Consider the following 22,204-nt stretch of genomic DNA (forward strand, 5'->3'; position numbering starts at 1 on the left):
GCCCAATCCCAACCAAATCCAGAACCTTTGGGGGACCCTTCTTCTCCAGCCGGGCAGCAGCAGAGGGCACGTGGGCACTGGGCTTATCTGTCAGGAGACAATTTATTGTTGTCACTGCCAAGGCGTGTGGCCTGAAGGAGGGCCTGAGCGGTGGTCTGAGGGGGGGAGGTGGGCTATGAGGGTCTGAGGCAGGATGGGAGCTGAGGGGCTGAGAGGGGGCTGGGAGGGGGAGTCGGGTCACCCTCATGTCTGCATGGTGTGTGTGGCAAGGGCAGGTGAGCCGCTCTTTGAGTGGTAGAGGGGAGGATGCTTGTCCCTTTGCTGAGGGATTGGTGATGCTCCATTGGTCAATGGTGCTCCAATCTCTGAACAGCGGGGCTGGCTGGCATGAATCATGCGACGCATAAATTTGCATCCATCGGGTGGGTGAATCCCAGCTGACAGACGGTCCCAGCGTCAGCATGATTCACTCCCGTTTACACACCAGCAGGAGCATTTAGCCTGACAATGGATGAATCGTAGCCCATATCTAGATATCATAGTCGTTAGCTATGGATTCCTACCTTTGCTGTTGCCCCCCTGGAATGAGAGTTCCAACTCCCCTGGATTATCGATACTTTTCATCTGCTTCCATGATGTGTATTCTTAGAAGAACAAAATTATGCCACACACAGAATAATTCTCAGGATCTGACTTTTCCCATCCCTCCTGTTCCGCCACCCTCACCCCGACATCCCCAAATCATTAAAACTCAATTTCAACAGTGCACTCATTGGACGTTAATGGAATAGAATCCTTCTCCATTCATGTCTAACAGGGCATTGCAGACAAGGTAAGCATGGTTCCGTTGGTCCATAGAGTGCACTGTTAAAATTGAGTTTTAATGATTTGGGGATGTCCGTTGGTCCATTCATTAATTCACCTCAGTCTTATTCAGGCAGCAATGCTGGACAAATTAGTTACCCTCTCCTGCTTTTGCAATTGGTACACGGTGAACTGAATATATGTGTTTAAAGTTTATTTATCAGAGTCACAAATAGGCTTACATTAACACTGCTATTAAGTGACTGTGAAAACCCCCTAGTCGCCACACTCCAACACCTGTTCGGGTACACTGAGGGAGGTTTTAGCATGGCCAATGAACCTAACCAGCACGTCTTTCGGACTGTGGGAGGAAACTGGATCACCCGGAGGAAACCCACGCAGACACGGGGAGAACGTGCAGATTCCACACAGACAGTGACCCAAGCCGGGAACCGAACCGAGGTCCCTGGTGCTGTGAGGCAGCAGTGCTAACCACTGTGCCACTGTGCAGAGTGGGATAAGATATTTGCAATCTCAGCAGTAATATATGCAGTACACACGAGCTGACATAACATGCCACTGCCAGCACTTGACAGGAATGATGTGTTGCGTGGATATTTAGCAATGTGGTGTTCATCGCTGCCACCAATAGTGGCGTGTGTTTTTAGGTTTTCTTCCAGAAGACAGCTCAGATATGTCACTGTCTATATGTTAGTCTGAGCAATTTGAGGCACTGATCCACGATGATTTCCAGGTCAGTATGCATTGGCCAGTTGAACTACCTAGTATTGGCAGTAGCTGGCTGTCATTTTACTTTGTAAAACTCCCTCTCATATTCATCCTGATCGGCTCTGCTGAGTTAATGGCTCAGTGGTAGCACTCTGAGCTCTGATTGAGAAGATTGTGGGTTCAAGCAGCAGCTTAAGCACATAATCTGGGCTGATTCCTCAGTAGAGTTGATGCAAAGTGCTGCATGTTGGAAACATCATCTTCCCAATGGGATATTAAAACCAATGCTCCATCTGCCCACTCACTGAATGTAAAAGGTCCCATTACAAAATTCAAAAGCGAGCAGGGGAATTCTCGAGTGAGCTGACCAACAATTATTCCTCAGTCAATGTGAACCAATCATTACTGCTGTGGGAACGCGCTATACAAACATTTACCTACTTTACATTTTCAAAATATATACTTCATCGGCAGTAATGCATTTTCCCGTGTCCTGAGCATGTGAATAATATGATTTAAATATTTGTGCATTTAATTTTAGCTGTTGTCCCAAATGCAAATGCAAACAAGTTGTTTCTGCAATGTGCTAGTTGCCACGCAGCCTATATTTGCCAGCGGGAAAATGGAGTCAGCAGCGGGAATAGGCCATAATGGAGAACCAGCCCCAGGGCTAATAGGCTCATAATTGAGCCAATAATGGTCATCATCCCTGAGCCCACTGAGGTTTAGTGGTTGCTAGGGATTCTCCCAAACCTGCATAGATTTCCAGTGTCTCCTGAAGGCTGTTCAGCAAACCCTGCCGGGTTTCCCACTGGTCTCTGAGGGGGTTTCTTCTTTCAAAGGCACTGACTGAGGGATCAGAAAAGGAAGATGCCCGCTGAGAGCCAACTTATGCCCTTGCATCTGACTTCCCATCTCCTTCCCCTCACTGGCAAATCCCTGCCCACAACATATCCCACACAACCCACCTCTCTCCAGAGAACCGGCATGTTCCCTGATGAAGACCTCGCCATTGTACTGGTCACTAATGCCGGCAGGGGTAGTTGGCGATGGAGAGCTTCCTGATTGGCCAGCAGCTCTCGGGGAAGTAGGGTTTCTGTCACTAGGATCCTAAATCCGGGAAGGCCTGATGCGGATCAGTTAAGTGTCGGAGAGGCATTTAATCTGATCGGCCTCCTCCACCAGGTAACATGAGTTTCCCACTGGTTCTCCAAACAGTGGACTGGACCCACGTCAGGAACATAAAATCTGAACTCTATACTGAGTTCATGAGGGAACGCTTTTAGAAACAGCAACAGAAATAGGAAAATTCAGCATGATCATGCACAAGCTAAATTCTTCTAGATTAGCAGATGATTAACATCTGTGGTAAAGTAACAATTGGGGGTGGTTTCAGCCTGGTATGACAGGGCGGCACGGTGGCACAGTGGTTAGCACTGCTGCCTCACAGCGCCAGGCTGTTCAATTCTGGCCTCAGGTGACTGTCTGTGTGGAGTTTGCACATTCTCCCCGTGTTTGCGTGGGTTTCCTCCGGGTGCTCCAGTTTCCTCCCACAGTCCAAAGATGTGCAGGTTAGGTGCTTTGGCCATGCTAAATTGCCCCTTAGTGTCCCGGGATGCGTAAGTTAGCGGGTTAATTGTGTGGGGTTATGGGGATAGGGCCTGGGTAGGATTGTTGTCAGTTTAGACTCAATGGGCCGAATGGCCTCCTCCTGCACTAATACATTTCTAAACACTTTATCCAAAGTAAAGTTTAAGTTTATTTATTAGTGTCACAAGAAGGCTTGCATTCACCCTCTAATGAAGTTACTGTGAAAATCCCCTCGTCGCCACAATCCGGCGCCTGTTTGGGTATATAGTATAAATAATAAAATAACAATTAATAGATGTGCCTTATTATTTTAATTGTGGAAAATTGTATTGGGTAGAATACAATGGCAGCAAAATGCTTCTTAAACTATACTTGAAGAAAGCAGCTTGCATTTATATAGCACCTTTTATGACGTCTGGACACCACAAAGTGTATTATAGCCGATGAAGTACTTTTGAAATGTAATCACTATTGTGATGCATGAAATGCAGCTGGTAATTTATGCTCAACTCCCACAGCCACATGTACGATAATTGGCCTGATAATCTGTTTCTGTATTAATAATATTCACAATATTGATTGTGGGGGAAAATATTGAGGAAGACACTGGAGCAACTCCCCTGCTCTTATTTAAAATGATGTCATGAGATCCTTTACATTCACCTATAAAGGAGGTCGGTTTAACATTTAGTGTGAAAGACAGTCGCCGGGATCTTATTGCCGTTCACGCCAATGGGATCTTATGGTCCCGCTGATGGCGCACTCCCGCCAAGGGTTTCCCGGCAACAAGGGGTCAATTCAATGGGACACACCATTCACAACAGCAGAACCATAAGATTCTGCCACCGCGCAACAAACCACGGAGAGGGAGAAACATCCCACCCGAAGCCCGCTCAGCGCTGCAATGGAAGAGCGATCTTAATTTTTGTACTCTAATCTTGGAGTGGGACTCAAACTGACAACCTTCGAACTCAGAAGCGAGAGTGCTACTAACTGAGCCACAGCTGACACCGACAGGTCATGCTTACGCAACTTGTTCACTTTCTTTTTCAACAGCTTTGCAATGAAGCAGTTCAGCTTTTTGCTGCTATTAGCTGTCAAGATACACTCAGCAGATGGACAATTCAATGGGTACAACTGCGATGCTAATCTGCACAGCAGGTTCCCCGGTAAGTTGGATCCAAAATTGGCAGGAGGCCGAGGATAATGGTTGTTGAATGTTTTGTGAGTGGATCTCTGTTTCCAGTTATGTTCGGCAAGGCTCAATATTAAGTCCTTGTTTTCCATCGTTTATAGCAATAGTTTAGACCTAAACGCAGAGAGCATGATTTAGAAGTTTGCAGGTAATACAAAAATTGCCAACGTGTTTGATAGCGAGGAAGAAAGCTGTAGCAGGAGGGTATCAATGGATTGGTCAAGTTGGTAGAGAATTGCCCAATGGAACTCTGTCCAGAGAAATGAGATATTACATTTGGGGAGGACATAAGAACATAAGAACTAGGAGCAGGAGGAGGCCAACTAGCCCCTCGGGCCTGCCCCGCCATTCAACAAGATCATGGCTGATCTGAGGCGAATCAGATCCACTTACCCGCCTGCTCCCCATATCCCTTAATTCCCTTATCGATCAGAAATCTATCTACCTGCGATTTAAACATATTCAACAAGGAAGCCTCCACAAACAAGGTAGACAATAAATGGTTGGATACTGAGCAATTCAGAGACATAAAGGGATCTTGGTATGCATGTCCAAAGACCCTGAGGATAGTGGGACATATAGAGAAAGCCATTAAGAAGACATAAGGGATACTTTCCCTTATTAGATGAGGCATAGACTATAGGAGCAACAAATATATGCTTGGACTGCATAAAACTCTAGTCATGCCACATATCACATGCTGCCTGCAGTTCTGATTACCACATTGCAGAAAGGATGTGATCAGAGAGGGTAGTGTAGGTTTAAGAGCATGTTTCTAGGATTGGATAATTTTCACTCAAGGCAATACTGGATAGACAGGAGTTGATTAATTTGTAACAGAGGAGGTTGAAGGAAGCTTTCATTGAGGTGTATCAAACTATGGGATACAAAGGTAAAGTAAATAGAAAGAATCTATTAATTGTCCAAAATTCCCTGCAAAGATCCCAGTGGATTAGTAAACTGCAAACACAACACTACTATTCAAGGAAGGAGGGAGACGGAAAACAGGAAGCTGTAGTACAACATATGCCCTTGGGAAAATGCATTATTAAGAAGGTATTAGCAGGACACTGAGAAAATCATAATACAATCAGGCTGAGTCAACATAGTTCTGTGAAAGACAAATCATGTTGAACAAATTTATTAGAGTTCATTGAGGGTGTCGCAAGCAAGGTGGATAAAGATGAACCAGTGGATATAGTGTATTTGGATTTCCTGAAAGCATTCGATAAGGTGCCACAAAAAAGTGTTCACAGTGTTGGGGTGATATATTATCATGGATAGAGGATTGGCTAACTGGCAGGAAACAAGGAGTTGGCATAAATGAGTCATTTTCAGGTTGGTGACTGGAACTAGTGGAGCTCCACAGGGATCAGTGCTAGGGCCTCAACTATTTATGAACTATATTAATGATTTGGATGAAGGGACAGCCTGTAATGTAACAAAAATTACTGAAAACACAAAAAAAAGATGTAAAGCAAGTTGTGAAGAGGATATAATGAGTCTGCAAAGGGATGTAAATAGGTTAAATGAGTGGGCAAAAAATTGGCAAATGGAATATATTGTGGGAAAATACGAGGTTGTTCAATTTGGCAGGAGGAATAGGAAAGCAGAATATTATTTAAATGGAGAGAGTATGTGAAATACTGCAGTGCAGATGGATCCTAGTGTTCTTGTACGTGAATCAAAAAAAGTTCGCACGCAGGTACAGCAAGGATAGCAAATGGAATGTTGGTCTTTATTGCAAGGGGATTTGCAAATAAACATAGGGAAGTCTTGCTACTGCTATACAGGGTGTGGGTGAGACTGCAGGCGGAGTACTGTGTAGAGTTTTGGTCTCCTTATTGAAGGAGGAATATACTCGCATGGGCAACAGTTCAGAGATGGTTCACTAGGCTGATTCCTGGAATGAAAGAGCTGACTCATGAGGAAAGATTTAACAGGTTGCACCTAAGCTTGTTGGAAGTTAGAAGATGCAGGTGATCGTATTGAAACATATAAGATCCTGAGGGGGTTTAACTGAGTAGATGCTGGGAGGATTTTTCCTCTCATGCGGGAATCTAGAACTGGGGACACAATTTAAAAATAAGTGGTCTCCCACTTGGAGATAAAGAGGAATTTATTTTCTCAGATCATCTGTACCTGGAGTTCTCTTTCACAGAGAACAGTGGAGGCTGGGTCATTGAATATATTCAAGCAGAGTTAGATAGGTTTTCTATGGGCTAGTGTCAAACAGTACATCCCATCTGTCTGGCCTGTTAATGAAAAGCTAGTGTTCAAAGCTGAAAATTTCTAATTTTACTCAGTCTTCTTTCTGCCAGGATGTAAAAGCTATCTGAAGAAAGAGACTAGTTTAATTCACTCTGAAATCAGCATGGCGATTTATGTTTGATAACCATGTATTTATCTACCGGCAGTGTATTTTATATCTTCAGCTTGTTCATTTGTAACAGCTTTTCCTTTAGTTCGGTTTCTCTCCCTTTTCTCCTGAAAGCTATCATAGAATCCCTACAGTGCAGAAAGAGGCCCATTGAGTCTGCACCGACAACAATCCCACCCAGGCCCTATTCCCGTAACCCCATGTATTTACTCTGCTAATGCCCCTGACACTAAGGGGCAATTCAGCATGGCCAATCCACCTACCCTGCACATCCTGGACGGAAACCGGAGGAAACCCACGCAGACGTGGAGAGAATGTCCAAAATCCACACAGACAGTCACCCGTGGCCGGATTTGAAGCCGGGTCCCTGGCGCAGTGAGGCAGCAGTGCTAAACACTGTGCCATCGTGCCACATTTAAAGAACATTTTTCTCATGCGATAACATGAAGTCATTGGTAATGAGTCCACAACCGATCTCTCCCAGTCTGGAGAGATCTGTAAAATGGGCTGCAACTCGCTATGTTACACTGTTTCATAAAGTAAACATCCACCCTCGTGATTCTTACTGGGGTACCATTCTGAACTATTCCAAGCATTAATGGCCTTCTGACGCTGTAAGTAAATGAGTCCATAAAGGTGATTTACAGAAAGTTAAAATAACTTGATTTGACCAAATGAAATATTCTCAAAATGCATTTCCACGCCCCGGGGAAGGATTTTTTTCCTCTGCTCTCTATGCATTAGTGACATAGCTGGATGATTTCCCATGTCTGCTATTTTTAGTCAAATCACAACCGCATTCAAAAAGATCAAGGAAATTGCAATCAGGTAAATTGTTCCACTGTGTTTACAATGTCGCTAATGCAGCTCAACCCCAGGGAAGAATGTCACCCAATTAGCAGTGCTGATAAGTGTGTTATTTTGTGCAGATAATTGAAGATAGATTAGGCCCGAATTTTTTCCTCTATCGACTTTGCAAACGGACTCACCACACTGCCAATCCATGTTTCACATTTCCTGTTCCAAATTGAATAACCTTCCATTGTCCCTGTTAAAATTGAATTACCATTCTTCAGCTCCACCAGGCAATTGATTTGAATCTTTTTTGAATGCTATCTTATGCCCTTATACATATCACTTAGCGATATCAATTGGCATCATTAGCAAAGTTTATAATGTCACTAGAATCTAGAGAAGAATTGAATGGTCACCATCTGACAACCTGAATGAAGTTATATCATTTATAACATGATGTTTATATTCCAAGATAAGTATTTGTCAAGTATGTATCAACAAAATTAAATTTAACCGCAGTAAGTGGCGATGTTGTTCGCAATATATATATCAGTCAATCTTTACTTAACTTATTTGATCCGATTATAATTGACTGAATTCAATATTTCTTCCTCCAGGTGAAAAGGACATCCTTGTCTTTTGTGGAGTTCAGACCATAACAATCAAGATCAATTTTTGTCCAGTACTATTCTCTGGCTACTCAGAAACAGATTTAGCATTAAATGGCAGACATGGCAATGCACATTGCAGGGGTTTTATTAATAACAGTACTTTTCCCACAGTTGTCATATTCACCATCAACCTCAATACACTAGAAGTCTGTGGAAATAGCCTAGTGGTAAGATTAACTCTCTTCTTTCTCTTGTGAACAATAGATTATAGGTAATATTTCAAAAATACCTCAGAGACATAGAAACACTGAACTGCAGTGTGAACCTGTCATCTTGTTAAGCATCCAAGATTTTCCATGTATGAATGTGTGGGAAGACTCACTCTAGTTGTAAAGTATTAGATTCGATGCTTCTAAACGGATTCTTTTGATGTAATGATTCACTTGCTCTCAAAAGCTAGAGAAAAAGGCTAATAGCACCAGCCTTGTCTTTGCAAATAATTCTGGAGTGATACCTAGGTCACATTGGAGATGGAAAAGCAGAGATAAAGTCACCTGGGTTTCTCTCATGCACATCATAATGGCGACCTATACTCTTGACTAGCAGATGGTGCAGTTGCAACATGCTTTTCAATCAGGAATGCCAAGTGCAGCCTAAGATTGGGTCTTGAACCTTTTGATTGAATGGGGCTGCCATGTAGTTGGTCTGCCTCACCTCCATGGATGTCTTCCCCATCCGCAGGAAGAGAATATTAGACATTTACATCATTGGCATTGGTCCAAAGTTAAGGTTGGGTAGGGTGGAGCCTCAAGGTTGGGGAGGGGATTGGCAAGAAGGAAATTGTGGATTTGGAGAGGATTTCTGCTTTGCCTGATCCCACAGCAAGATGCTTTTTATACATCTAATTTCACCTTAATCTGCAGCAGCTTTTGAAGACGCCGCAATGGATCAGGCCCACCTCCTGCTCCTCTCAATGGGAAACAATTTTCCAAAGGAATCCCTAACAGACTTTAGGTTCCTCATTGTTATATACCCCTACTCGATCCCACTACCTCATCGGACATCCTTCCCCATGTGCCTAAAGCTCTGTGATTGAACATTTCCCTGTTCAGTCGTATGAAGACTTATGGCAGAAACCTGTGACCCTGAATAGATATCATCCTCAAATCAAGGGACAGCCAATAGCGAATTAATAGCCAGGACGTCTGGAAAATGAACACAAAAAACTTAATAGCAGCCAGAACATACATGCAGATTGGACATGGACCTTCCCATTGTGTAATGAACTCAACGAGGCCCATGAGGTTGGCCTCTTGGAGTATGAGCTCCCTGATTGAGGTAATGGTTGGCTGCCGAATCAGGAACCCTCACCTGTACATATAATAAGGATCGTTAGGTCTACTGACATTCCGGATTCTGATATTGGATCTGAAAGCACTCTTAAGAGTAGTAAGAAGTCTCACAACATCAGGTTAATGTCTAACAGGTTTATTTGGGATCACGAGCTTTCGGAGAGCTGCTCCTTCATCGGGTGACTCACCTGTTGAAGGAGCAGTGCTCCAAAAACTCGTGATTCCAATTAAACCTGTTAGACTTTAACCTGGTGTTGTGAGGCTTCTGACTGTGCCCACCCCAGTCCAACGCCGCATCTCCACCTCACTCTTAGGAGTGGAATTGAGTTTGCAAATAAAGGGAATCTGGTGAAGGGACACCAGCCTCTGAGGCATTATTTCACATTGGTACACTTGTTATTGTTGTATTCCCGGAATATGGGTCGAGCACATACTAATCTTTACCCGAGTGAATGGCAAATCAACCAACATTCCTACATCGCTTTCAAAATCTCCCTTGACAAATTATATTCCCAGGAGGTACACGTGCCTCCTGTTTCGAACTGTGGAGTCAATAAAAACTATTTTGTGAACTATTTTGTAGGTTTCTGCTACTCAAGGACTCAATGCATTAGGTAATATTTCGATGGTGCAATTTGGGAACATTTCAGGTTATATTGACACACCAGATCCACCAACCATTATTAGCTATCTGCCAGGGCTACTGTATAAATATAGCTGCAGCTATCCACTGGAGTACCTTATCAACAATACCCAGCTGGCTTCGTAAGTATACATTTTAATTGGAAACATATCTCATTTGCCTTTGATCTTGACAAATATTCTGGCACAGTTTTTAAAGTACTTTTACAACATTGTTTTTAGATCATCTGCAGCAATTTCAGTGAAAGACAGCAATGGTACATTTATCAGTACTTTGAACTTACTCCTGTACAATGTAAGTTTGCCATCGATTTGTCGACTGTAATTCAATTCGCAATAGTCAATATAGCCATATTTCTGTTCATCAAACAGTTCAAAATTAAGGAATGAATGCAAAATTGTCATGGAGAAACAATTCTTTAAGTCATGCTATATTTCATTTTCTGCATTGTGTACTTATCATATCTCTGCATACCATGGCCAGGGTTTTAGCACCCTCTCCGTCCCCCCCCCCCCCCCCCCCAACCCATCCAGCAGGATATTCCAGTGCTACTGAACTGAATGGAGATTTCAATGGCTTAATGTGTTTGAAACTGGAAACATCTGGGCCAGGATTTTACGGCCCTACTGCGGCAAAATGTCAGCTCTTTTCTCTCCCTACAGATGCTGCCAGACCTGCTGAGATTTTCCAGCATTTTCTCTTTTGGTTATTCATTTAACTGGCTTGCCACATCTGCCGGGGAAGGAGGAGGAGGAGGCACGCCACAGTAGGGCAATAAAATCCTGGACCAGATGTTTACAGTTTCAAACACATTAAGTGACTTCTGTTTGACTCGTATTGTAGAACTTTGTAATTTGCAAGTTCAATTCTTGCACTATGAACTGGCTGACACCTCAGTGCGTTACTGGTCCCCGGAAGGATAGGGGGTTTAAATTCAGTCGGGCAGCATGGTCGGTGCAGGCTTGGAGGGCCGAAGGGCCTGTTCCTGTGCTGTAATTTTCTTTGCTCTTTCTTTGTTCTTTGGTGGAGTGCTGCACTGTCAATTTTTATTGGCTACAAAAATCAGGAGCAGCAATCCTGTGACACCCCGACATGTACTCCCAGCTGGTGTTTCCGAGGACTCATGCTGGGTTTGCAATTCAAAACTGGGGATATATATCATTTCACAGCACGACCTCAGAGGGATTGATGATACATAAAGCATTGAAGAAGATGTCATACGAACGTACGAATTAGGAGCAAGAGTTGGCCATTCGGCCTCTTGCTGCCACACACGCGCGTCGGAATCTTACCACCGTTCACGCCGGCAGGATTTTTCCTTCCCGCTGCAGTGAAAGGAGACTTGGCAAGCCGCCAAATTCTCCGACCTTGCTGCAGCGGGAGCATGGCTATAAGATTGCGCCCAACAATTTTTTCCACTGGCTTGTTTTTAATAAACTTATCTTCTTCCCCCTCTCTCTCTCTCTCTCTATGGCTCTCACACAATTTCAATTTTCTATATTTGTCTCTTCCTTCTCTCTCCAAGTGGAAGTGTTTTCTGCCCCCTGTTTTCTCTTTGCTTGATGTTTATTCCAGTCCTTTTCTGTGCCTCTAACACTTCAGCCAATTTACACTCTTTTGAAGCCCAGGGCTATTTACAAGATGGGAGGAGTTACTGTTTGCATTGGGAGTGAGTGGACGAGGTCAGGGATGCACCACATGGAGGGACACAACTATTTGCTGAAGCTTCAGCTGAGTATTTGTGTTGAGGTTTAAATGCCCATTGAGCATTGCTCCTTAACTAATGGTGCGCATTCATGCAAAAATACATAACCTTTTGCCGCTATATTTGAGTTGGTCCGATCGGCCTTCTGTTCCAGAAAAGGGCATGTAAAAAGGGATAGCGGATAAAACATTCAAGAGCCATGACTGCTGGACAGAAGCTGTTTGCACACTCCAAGCCTTAATATTTTATTTAAAGTTTTTTTTAAAGTTTATTAATTAATGTCACAAGTAGGCTTACATTAACACTGTGATGAAATTACTGTGAATATTCCCAGTTTAATGGTCATGGCTTACAAGGCACAATGTCTAAAGACATGGCATTATTACAAAGTTAGAGTATCTATTCTTAGTGTCTAAACTCATGGAGGCAAGCTGGCTATTGCCTGACAAACAGTTCTCACACATGGCTGTATTCACATTGACCCAGACACTTTTTTTGAATGTGCAGTCTTATCTGAAGGGGAGGATCTGCCACCTTGAACCTCCAGAAGATGTTTCACCAACAAGGGGTGGCCCGGAGATGCCATGTCTCGGATGGAAGCCAGGCCAAAGTCTTTGCACTGGCTTCCAAGGTTTGAGATGGAGGAAAATTTGGGTGGCACAGAGGCGCAATGATTAGCACTGTTGCTCTAGGGACTTGGGTTCGATTCCGCCTCGGGTGACTGTCTGTGTGGAGTCTGCACGTTCTCCCCGTGTCTGAGTGGGTTTCCTCCAGATGCTCCGGTTTCCTCCCACAGTCGAAGATGTGCAGGTTAGGTAATTGTCCATTGGCTAACTTGCCCCTTAGTGGCCCAAGATGTGTAGGTTAGATGGATTAGCCATGGTAAATGTGTGGAGTGACAGGGATAGGGTAGGAGAGAGGGCCTGGGAATGATACTTTGTCAGAGAGTCTTGGTGGACTGACTGGTCTTTTCTGCTCTGTGGGGATTCTATGAAACTACATAGGGAAAGTTAAAATTAATCCTCAGATCTACTCATTCATAACTACAAAGCTGCAAATGGAATGGGTCCCCAAGGAGTCCGAGATGCTTTCAAAAGGGGACAATTCAATGAAGGCCAGGAGCCCGCTCACAGATATATAGAAGACACTGTTCAAATATGGAAATGAGCAAGACACAATGTTGCGGGTGCTGTTACTTGTCCAGGGGACAGGAGACGGGGTAGAAGGTTGGCCTGGCTGGAAGACATCAAGTATGAGCTGCAATTCCTCTCACAACAGATTCAGAGTTGTAGCCCTGCCCCAATACTGTCATGTCCACAAGCACTGCAAAATACGTTGGTGAGGGAGAGAGTGATGGGAGAAAAGCGGCCAGGCCTAAGGACCCACAGGAGTTAGGAGGGTTTGGGCCTGGATTAAGCAACATGTTCACATCAGGATGGATCCGGAATGAGCAGGGAGGCCATCAGAATGGTGACTGGGGCCTAGGAGAAAGGGGAGATTCCATCTCGCGTAAAAAGAAAATAGCACAGATAGAAGTGTTTTTACTTTAGTTCATTGAGAGGATATGGCAGCACTGGCGAGACCAGGAGATTTTGCCTGTAACTGAATATAAGTGAGGGGCGGCACGGAGGCACAGTGGTTAGCACTGCTGCTTCACAGCACCAGGGACCTGGGTTCAATTCCCAGCTTGGGTCACTGCCTGTGTGGAGTTTGCACGTTCTCCCCGTGTCTGCGTGGGTTTCCTCAGGTGCTCCGGTTTCCTCCTGAAAGACGTGCTGGCTCGGTGCATTGACCCGAACAGGCGCCAGAGTGTGGCGATTAGGGGAATTTCATAGTAATTTCATTGCAGTGTTAATGGAAGCCTTACTTGTGACTAATAAATAAATAACTTTTTAACTTTATCTTATTGAACCAATTCAAAGATAAGAGTCAACCCCATTGCTGTGCTTCTGGTGTCACATTTAGATCAGAACCAGTAGGGAGGACAGATTTCCTTTGGTAAAGGATGTTTGGGAACTGCATGTGTTTTTACAGCAATCCAGTTGTTACATAGTCTCCCAGTTATTGACACTGTTTATTCCAGATGTATTGAATTAACTGGATTTAAATTCTCCAGCTACCAGGGGACAATGTGAATTCACAGCCCCAGATCCTTAACCCAGACCCACCACTAAATAGTTGCCCAGTATCATAACCATTATAGACCGTTGCCTAGGAGAAGTCTGGGTTAGGTTGGGATGTAATTAAGCAGAGGCCACGGATTGAGTCTGGGAGTAGCCGACAAAGTGCCTGGAGTGGAAGGTTAACAAAAGAAACAGTGGAGAGCGGTGCTGAAAGCTAAAAGTAGTCGGATCGATTTATTTTCCAGTTATCTGATTAGTTTGTGGTGTGATAGAGTTAACAAAAACACAACACCAACGCTCACTAAAATAATATCACCAGCCAACATTACAGACAGAGAAAAGATTTTTAGGTGCGTTGTGCTGGATTTTCTAAATAAGAAGCAAAACTAAACACAACAACTTTATACATGGATCATTAATTATTGCTATTCACCTCTGCCTGGGATCCAGAGTAGTCGAGTATGGAATCAGACAATGAACACATTACGTGGCATGATGGTCCCTGCCCTGGGGTGGCGAAAGAAGGAAGTTTTGTGGAGGACAGCAGGCCAGCGATAGAACTTGAAAGAAGAAAACAAGAACAAAGAACAAAGAAAATTACAGCACAGGAACAGGCCCTTCAGCCCTCCGATCATGCTGCCTGACTGAACTAAAACCCCCTACCCTTCCGGATACCATATCCCTCTATTCCCATCCTATTCATGTATTTGTCAAGACGTCCCTTAAAAGTCACTATCGTATCTGCTTCCACTACCTCCCCCAGCAGCGAGTTCCAGGCACCCACCACCCTCTGTGTAAAAAAACTTGCCTCGTACATCTCCTTTAAACCTTGCCCCTCGCACCTTAAATCTATGTCCCCTAATAATTGGCTCTTCCACCCTGGGAAAAAGCTCCTGTCTGTCCACTCTGTCCATGGCCCTCATAATCTTGCAGACTTCTATCAGGTCGCCTCTCAACCTCCATCGTTCCTGTGAGAATAAACCAAGTTTCTCCAACCTCTCCTCATAGCTAATGCCCTCCATGCCAGAGCTGAAAGGATATTCTGGTGTTTCATTTTGATTCGCATTGTGAACTGGAAAGTATTTGATCAGAACTTTGGGATTGGAGAGTAAAGGGATGAGATTACTGAGCATGATGAGGTAACACAGTGTGACACAAGGTTGTGACTCTGAAGCTCCAATCTTCACAGGTCTGCTGAGATTTTCCAGCACTTTCTGGTTGTTTTCTTGATTGTCTGAATGTCCGTTTCTCATTTCACACTTTGCTACTGACTTCTCACACGTTACTAACATAGAATATTACAAATTGGAAGGTGGAGGTAACTAGATCTCTGAGAACTTTGAACAATCTTTTGATTTCTCCAGGATTCGGCCTATAATCTCCCTCTAGTGATCCCACCCGTCGGCCTACCTTTAAAGACCAAAGTGTACGCAGCGGTGAAAGCTACAAATCTAGATGGAAGGTAACAGCACGATTTTCACATTCATTTGATCCATTGTAAATATGATAAACGTTCCGGATTTAAAAATAAATCTCTTGTTGTTTGCGTAGATGGCACGTCTTTATGGATTATTGTTACACCACACCTTCTGGTAATCCAAACGATGAACATAGATATGATCTTTTCTTCAGGTGAGTCATAGCTATAGGATCAATAAGCACCAGTACTTACATGCCAGCTTGGTGTGGCTCCTGCTTTGCTCAAGACCGCAAGGAACTACAAAAGGTCGTGAATAGAGCCCAATCCATCACGCAAACCAGCCTCCCATCCATTGACTCTGCCTACACTTCATGCTGCCTCGACAAAGCAGCCAGCATAATTAAGGACCCCACGCACCCCGGACATTCTCTCTTCCACCTACTTCCGTCGGGAAAAAAATACACAAGTCTGAGGTCACGTACCAGCCGACACAAGAACAGCTTCTTCCCTGCTGCTGTCAGACTTTTGAATGGGCCTACCTTGCATTAAGTTGATCTTTCTCTGCAACCTAGCTATGACTGTAACACTACATTCTGCACACTCTCATTTCCTTCTCTATGAATGGTATGCTTTGTCTGAATAGCACATAAGAAACAATACTTTTCTTGTACTTTTCTCAATACATATTCACTGTATGTTAATTCTTGTGACAATAATAAATCAAATCAAATCAAATCAAGTCAAATCAAATACTGCTTTCTGACTGTCTATCCACAAGTCAGATTATATCCTATACTTAGGATGCATTTGGTAAGGTTTCAAATAAGTATAAATGAATAAAAGCACAAACAGCACACAGTGGTTAGCGCAGCTGCCTCACAGCGCCAGGGACCTGGGTTCAATTCCCGGCTTGGGTCACTGTCTGTGTGGAGTTTGCACTTCCTCCCCATGTCTGCATGGGTTTCCTCCAGGTGCTCCGGTTTCCTCCCACAGTCTAAAAGACATGCTGGTTAGATGCATTACCCCTGCTACATTTGCCCTGCGTGTGCTTGAACGGGCTCTGGAATGGGCGACTATGGAATTTTCACAGTAACTTCAATACAGTGTTAATGTAAACCTACTTGTGACACCAATAAATAAACTTTAAAAGCTTTTCAGAAGCACTGAATTGCGAATAAACCTTTAAACTCCTGCACCGATTTCCTGATATCCATTTCTGTGACAGTTAGAGCAACTGTAAAGTTGGAGCTATTTTTAAGCTTTTCCACATTTTGAATCATATATGAACTTCAGAGATAGGAGCAGAAGTAGGCCATCTTCCCCTGAGCCTGGTTTACCAATCACTAAGTTCATAATTGATCTTCGATCTCAACTCCGCTTCCTCACCCTATCCCCGTATCAATCTCCTTCGTGTCCAAAATCTCTCAATCTCAGTCTTCATTATATTGACTGACTGAGCATCCGCAGCCCTCCCTTTCAAAGATCCACATCTGCTCAAGTAAGAAAATTTTTCTGAGTCTCAGTCCTACATTGCGAACCCCTTGATCTCTGTGACAATGAACCATAGTTGTAGACACACCGACCAGAGAAAGCCGTCCCCGTCAAACTTGCTAAGAATTTATGTGTTTCACTGAGATTAACTCTTATTCATCTAAATCCTAGAAAATACAGGTTCATTCTATTTAAACCTTCCTCGTAGGACTTCCCTCTCACCCCAGGAATCAATCTAGTGTCCATCATTGTACCCCATCTAAGGCACATATATATTTCCTGAGGTCAAGAGATCAAAACTGTACGCAGGACTCACCAAAACCCTAAATAATTGCAGCAAGCCTCTCTCACCTTTGTACTCGAGCTCCTTTGCAATCACTGTATTATTAGCATTCTTAATCGTTTGCTCTGCCTATGTGTAACCTGTAGTAATTTGTATAGAATTCCACACCAATCTCCCTGCATTCCAATGTTGACTAATTTTTGACCTTTTAAGGAATATTCTGCTTTTTCATTCTTCCTACCAAAGCGGACAATTTCCCTAAATGATCATTAATCTGCCACTTTTTTGCCCACAGAGTTAACTTGTCCATATCCCATTGCAGGATTAATAATTTCTTTGAAAAATTCTTTTTGTGAGTAGAATTAAAATCATTTCCCGCCCATCCTTAAGGGGGAAAAAAGTAATTGTACCGGATGATATTCTCCAATTCTCCCTGTATACGTCTATGCTTATCGGCACTTTCCATCAGTTGGGAAGGTTTCAGATGCTCAATGCTGTTCTGTCCATTGCAATAACTTTACAGTATAATTGGTGATTGACCAATCCAACAACAGTAGTTTGAGCTCCATGAATTTGAACAGAACTTCACCATGGCACATTATGGAAGCATGGGTTTACAACCCCAATTTTACACCTACCTAAAGTGAAGGGATAGAAATTCATACTGGGTATATATCCAACTTCCCAATGTACACTGGAAGCGCACATTTACAAAACCTATCTTACATTGATAGGTGCCCAAAGTAAACAAAATGTCCAACAATAATATTTTTAGCAATTAATTTAATGATTTGATTTGATTATTATTGTCACAGATATTGGTATGCAGTGATAGCATTGTCTCTTGCAAGTTATACAAAGCATACCGTTCATAGAGAAGGAAAGGAGAAGGTGGAGAATGCAGTGTTACAATCATAGCTCGGGTGTAGAGAAAGATCAACTTAGTATAAGGTAGGTCCATTCAAAAGCCTGATGATAGCAGGGAAGAAGCTGTTCTTGAGTCAGTTGGTACATGACCTCAGACTTTGGTAGCTGAAGAATTTAAATCCAGTAAATTCAATACATGTTTTTCCTGATGGAAGAAGGTAGAAGAGACTATATCAGGGGTGCCTGGGGGTCTTGATTATACTGGCTGCTTTGCCGAGGCAGCAGAAAGTGTAGACAGAGTCAATGGATGGGTGGTTGGTTTGAGTGCTGGACTGGGCTCCATTCACAACCCTATGTAGTTTATTGCGGTCTTGGACTGAGCAGGAGCCATACCAAGCTGTGATACAACCAGAAAGGATACTTTCTATGGTGCATCTGTAAAAGTTATACTCATGCTTAGGAAGATAGTTGAATTTAGTGTGGCATGTTGATTTGTGTGGTTTCAATCTGGAATCATTTTAGGTTGGTATAAGTTAGTCCAGGTCAAACCAAATTAAATAACCAAATATAGATCGTTACTTATCCAAATGATAAATGCAGGGTGTTGGTTTGCTTGGATCCTCAATATACTCTCAATATACCATTCATTCCTTTATTGTGAGAATAGTGACCATTATAGCAACGTGGATGAGTTCAAAGTGAAAACTATTAAACACTAACATCTACTGGGAGTGGGCGTTGGTCAAGTTTCTCACTCTTGCTAACTTGGCTGATTTTTTTTTTGTTGGCGAAACCAGCTGTACCAAGGATCCACAGACGACGGTTATAGAAAATGGCAGGAGTCAGATGGGCAAATTCTCATTTGAAGTTTTCCGTTTCGTTAAACACAAAAACCAGAAGATGTCTCCAGTGTTTTTACACTGCGTAACAAAGCTTTGCAAAGCAGATGACTGTCCCTTCTTGACACCAGTAAGTGGCATTATTTATATTTATTCAAAATAGGAGTTTTTGAGACTGTTCTGTTGTTGGGAGCCTGGACCAGAATCCCAAATTGCATTAGGAAGCCAGACTAAGAACAAAGAAAATTACAGCACAGGAACAGGCCCTTCGGCCCTCCAAGCCTGCACCAACCATGCTGCCCGACTTAACTAAAACCCCCTACCCTTCCAGGGACCATATCTCTCTATTCCCATCCTATTCATGTATTTGTCAAGACGCCCCTTAAAAGTCACTACCGTATCCGCTTCCACTACCTCCCCCGGCAACGTGTTCCAGGCACCCACCACCCTCTGTGTAAAAAATCTGCTTTGTATATCTCCTTTAAACCTTGCCCCTCGCACCTTAAACCTTGCCCTTCGCACCTTAAACCTGTGCCCCCGAGTAATTGACTCTTCCACCCTGGGAAAAAGCCTCTATCTACTCTGTCCATGCCTCTCATAATCTTGTAGACTTCTATCAGATCGCCCCTCAACCTTCATCGTTCCAGTGAGAACAAACCAAGTTTCTCCAACCTCTCCTCATAGCTCATGCCCTCCATACCAGGAAACATCCTGGTAAATCTTTTCTGTCCCCTCTCCAAAGCCTCCACATCCTTCTGGTAGTGTGGCGACCAGAATTGAACACTATATTCCAAGTGCGGCCGAACTAAGGTTCTATAAAGCTGCAACATGACTTGCCAATTTTTAAACTCAATGCCCCGGCCAATGAAGGCAAGCATGTTGTATGCCTTCTTGACTACCTTCTCCACTTGCATTGCCACTTTCAGTGACCTGTGTACCTGTACACCCAGATCCCTTTGCCTATCAATATTCTTAAGGGTTCTGCCATTTACTGACTAGATCTGAACAATTTTCTTTGGTATACATGTGTGGAAAGGATGCTTTGCACCAGGAATAATTCCACTGACAAACTAGGGATCTTTTATCAAAGCAAGCTTTATTCACAACACAGTTTAAATATAACTCTGATGAATGAAACAGCTTAACCATTAACAGTTGAACAATATTTTAAAATAATGAAAGGAAACAACTTCAATTTCTAACTTATCACTGTCTCAGGTCCAGGTAAGCAACATTCTCTTGCAGACTTAAAATTCAATTTTAAAGAGAGCCATTTAAAGAGCCATTATTGTATAAGGCACTCCCTATTTAAATGCAACACCTGGAAAGGAATGATAGTACTCAATGTTCACTGTCTTTGAGTTCAATAATCCTAAAACAAACAAGGAATTATAGATTTTAATCCCACAGGAGCCCCCAGTTTTGTTAGGGACCAGATCAAAAACTCCAAAGTATATTGTGATGTTAGCCTAGACTGCAACTGTTTTTTTGATTTTGGCATTAGTGTGAGCATAAGGAGTTTTTCTCCAGGTTTTTCTCCATTGACCCACTAGGAAGCTTTTATTAAAACAAACTTTATTTACCATATAGTTTGATTGTAACAAAAAGAACTAACATAACTTTTACCAATTGAAATATTTAAACATGACAAGGTATATATCCTAAGTGGATGGTATCTCTATTAGTTCCATCTTAAGCAATATTCCCATAGATGTCAACTTCTCTTCAGAATCAGTTAGCAAAACACACAGGCTAGTGTGTGAGTTGCTAGTCCTCCAATCTTTTAACACCTCTGGACAGAGATACAGAGAGAGACACCTGTCTTCTGACTCTCACACAGCAGAACTCCAGAGAGAGATACTATTTTCTAGCAGGTCCTAGACTTCAATTTCCAGAGAGAGAGAGGGGGAGAGAGAAAGAGTTATTGCTCCTTTTTCAAATTCAAACAGCAACCACCTGCATGTCTTCTGTAAGCCAACCTCCACCCATTCACACAACTTTCTTCTGTCAATCAACCTAATTAAACCCTACTTTGAAAGCTCAGGGAACAACTCTAAAAATAACAAAAATGCTTTTGCTCAGATTAAAACAAACACCCCATTAACTAGGAGCAATTATTCATCCGCATTCTTAGCATGTTGTCTGCCGGTTGTAGACAAATCAACACCGTAATCAGAGCTGAAGTTTAAAACATTCCCTACACATGAAACATGACACAAATACATTTCTCAAAGGCACAGTGTCATCACAATTGTCCCAAAAGTCCTCCAGATCTATCCTGTTCAACCCCTTCGGAATCTTAATGTTTCAACATGATCATCTCTCACATAATTAGTATAGGCCCAACCTGCTCAACACTTCCTCATGTGACCAGAAACTATTATATATAGGGCTCTGGTAAGACATACCTGAAGTACTGTGCACAGTTTTCGTTTCCTTACCTAAGAAAGGACATTCTAGTCTGAGAGAGAATTCAGGAAAGTTTCACTACATTGATCCATTGTTAGGAGGGCTCTCCTATGAGGAGAGATTGAATAGAATAGGTCGATATTCTCTGGGGTTTAGAAAAATGGGAGGTGATCTCATTGAAATATGTACAATTCTTAGAGTGTTTGACACAGTGGGTGCTGAGAAAAAGGCAAAATACTGCAGAATCTGAAACAAAAACAGAAAATGCTGGGAAACCTCAGCAGATCTGACAACATCTGTGGAGAGAGAATAGAGGCAATGTTTCGAGTCTGGGTGACCCTCTCGTCAGAGCAGAGAGCCTGTTTTCCCTGGCTGGAGAGTCAAGAATTGCGGTTATAGTTCCAGGACAAGAAATTTAAGGAAACGACAAGTAGAAATTTCTTCATTGAGAGGATTGGCAATCTACAAAATCCTCTGCCGCAGACAGCTGTGGATGTTCAGTCAGTGAGAATATTCTAGAATGAGGTCGATAGGTTTTTGAGCATAAAGGGAATCAAGGGAAATGGTGGGAAAGCTGATGTAAAACCATGGCATGGTGGGCAGCACGATGGCACAGTGGTTAGCACTGATGCCTCACAGCACCAGGGACCCGGGTTCGATTCCGGGCTTGGAATGTTTTAAAGGTGTGTCTTACAAACTGTGTGGAGTTTGTACATTCACCCCGTGTCTGCGTGGGTTTCCTCTGGGTGCTCCGATTTCCTCCCACAGTCTGAAAGACGTGCCGGTTCGGTGCATTGACCCGAACAGGTGCCGGAGTGTGATGACTAGGGGATTTTCACAGTAACTTCATTGCAGTGTTAATGTAAGCCTTATTTGTGACTAATAAATGAACTGCTAAACCTTATTGAATGGCGGAGCATGCTACAGCAGTTGCAAAATCTAACCTTGTCCCATTTCTTAGGTTCTTA

General features: G+C 43.1%; 1 protein-coding gene and 1 long non-coding RNA gene across 4 annotated transcripts in view; one reads left to right on the forward strand and one right to left on the reverse strand.

Moving 5' to 3' along the window:
* The window catches only part of LOC144506596 (uncharacterized), a 78,398-nt gene that overhangs the window by 23,188 nt on the left and 33,006 nt on the right, over positions 1-22,204 (reverse strand). For both annotated transcript variants that reach the window (XR_013499926.1, XR_013499927.1), the window contains exon 3: positions 14,361-14,487. This is a non-coding gene — a long non-coding RNA (uncharacterized LOC144506596). The remainder of the gene's footprint in view (positions 1-14,360; positions 14,488-22,204) is intronic.
* Positions 4,187-22,204, forward strand: part of zpld1a (zona pellucida-like domain containing 1a) — a 33,025-nt gene continuing 15,007 nt past the window's right edge. Inside the window, exons 1-7 of one of the 2 annotated variants that reach the window (XM_078232934.1) lie at positions 4,187-4,292; positions 8,111-8,331; positions 10,040-10,221; positions 10,321-10,393; positions 15,292-15,389; positions 15,479-15,559; positions 18,786-18,957. In XM_078232934.1, the coding sequence (XP_078089060.1) occupies positions 4,187-4,292; positions 8,111-8,331; positions 10,040-10,221; positions 10,321-10,393; positions 15,292-15,389; positions 15,479-15,559; positions 18,786-18,957 (933 nt within the window). The remainder of the gene's footprint in view (positions 4,293-8,110; positions 8,332-10,039; positions 10,222-10,320; positions 10,394-15,291; positions 15,390-15,478; positions 15,560-18,785; positions 18,958-22,204) is intronic. The other variant, XM_078232935.1, reaches the window with a different exon arrangement.

Source organism: Mustelus asterias, chromosome 17 (assembly GCF_964213995.1).
Source record: "Mustelus asterias chromosome 17, sMusAst1.hap1.1, whole genome shotgun sequence".
Classification (NCBI taxonomy): Eukaryota; Metazoa; Chordata; class Chondrichthyes; order Carcharhiniformes; family Triakidae; genus Mustelus; species Mustelus asterias.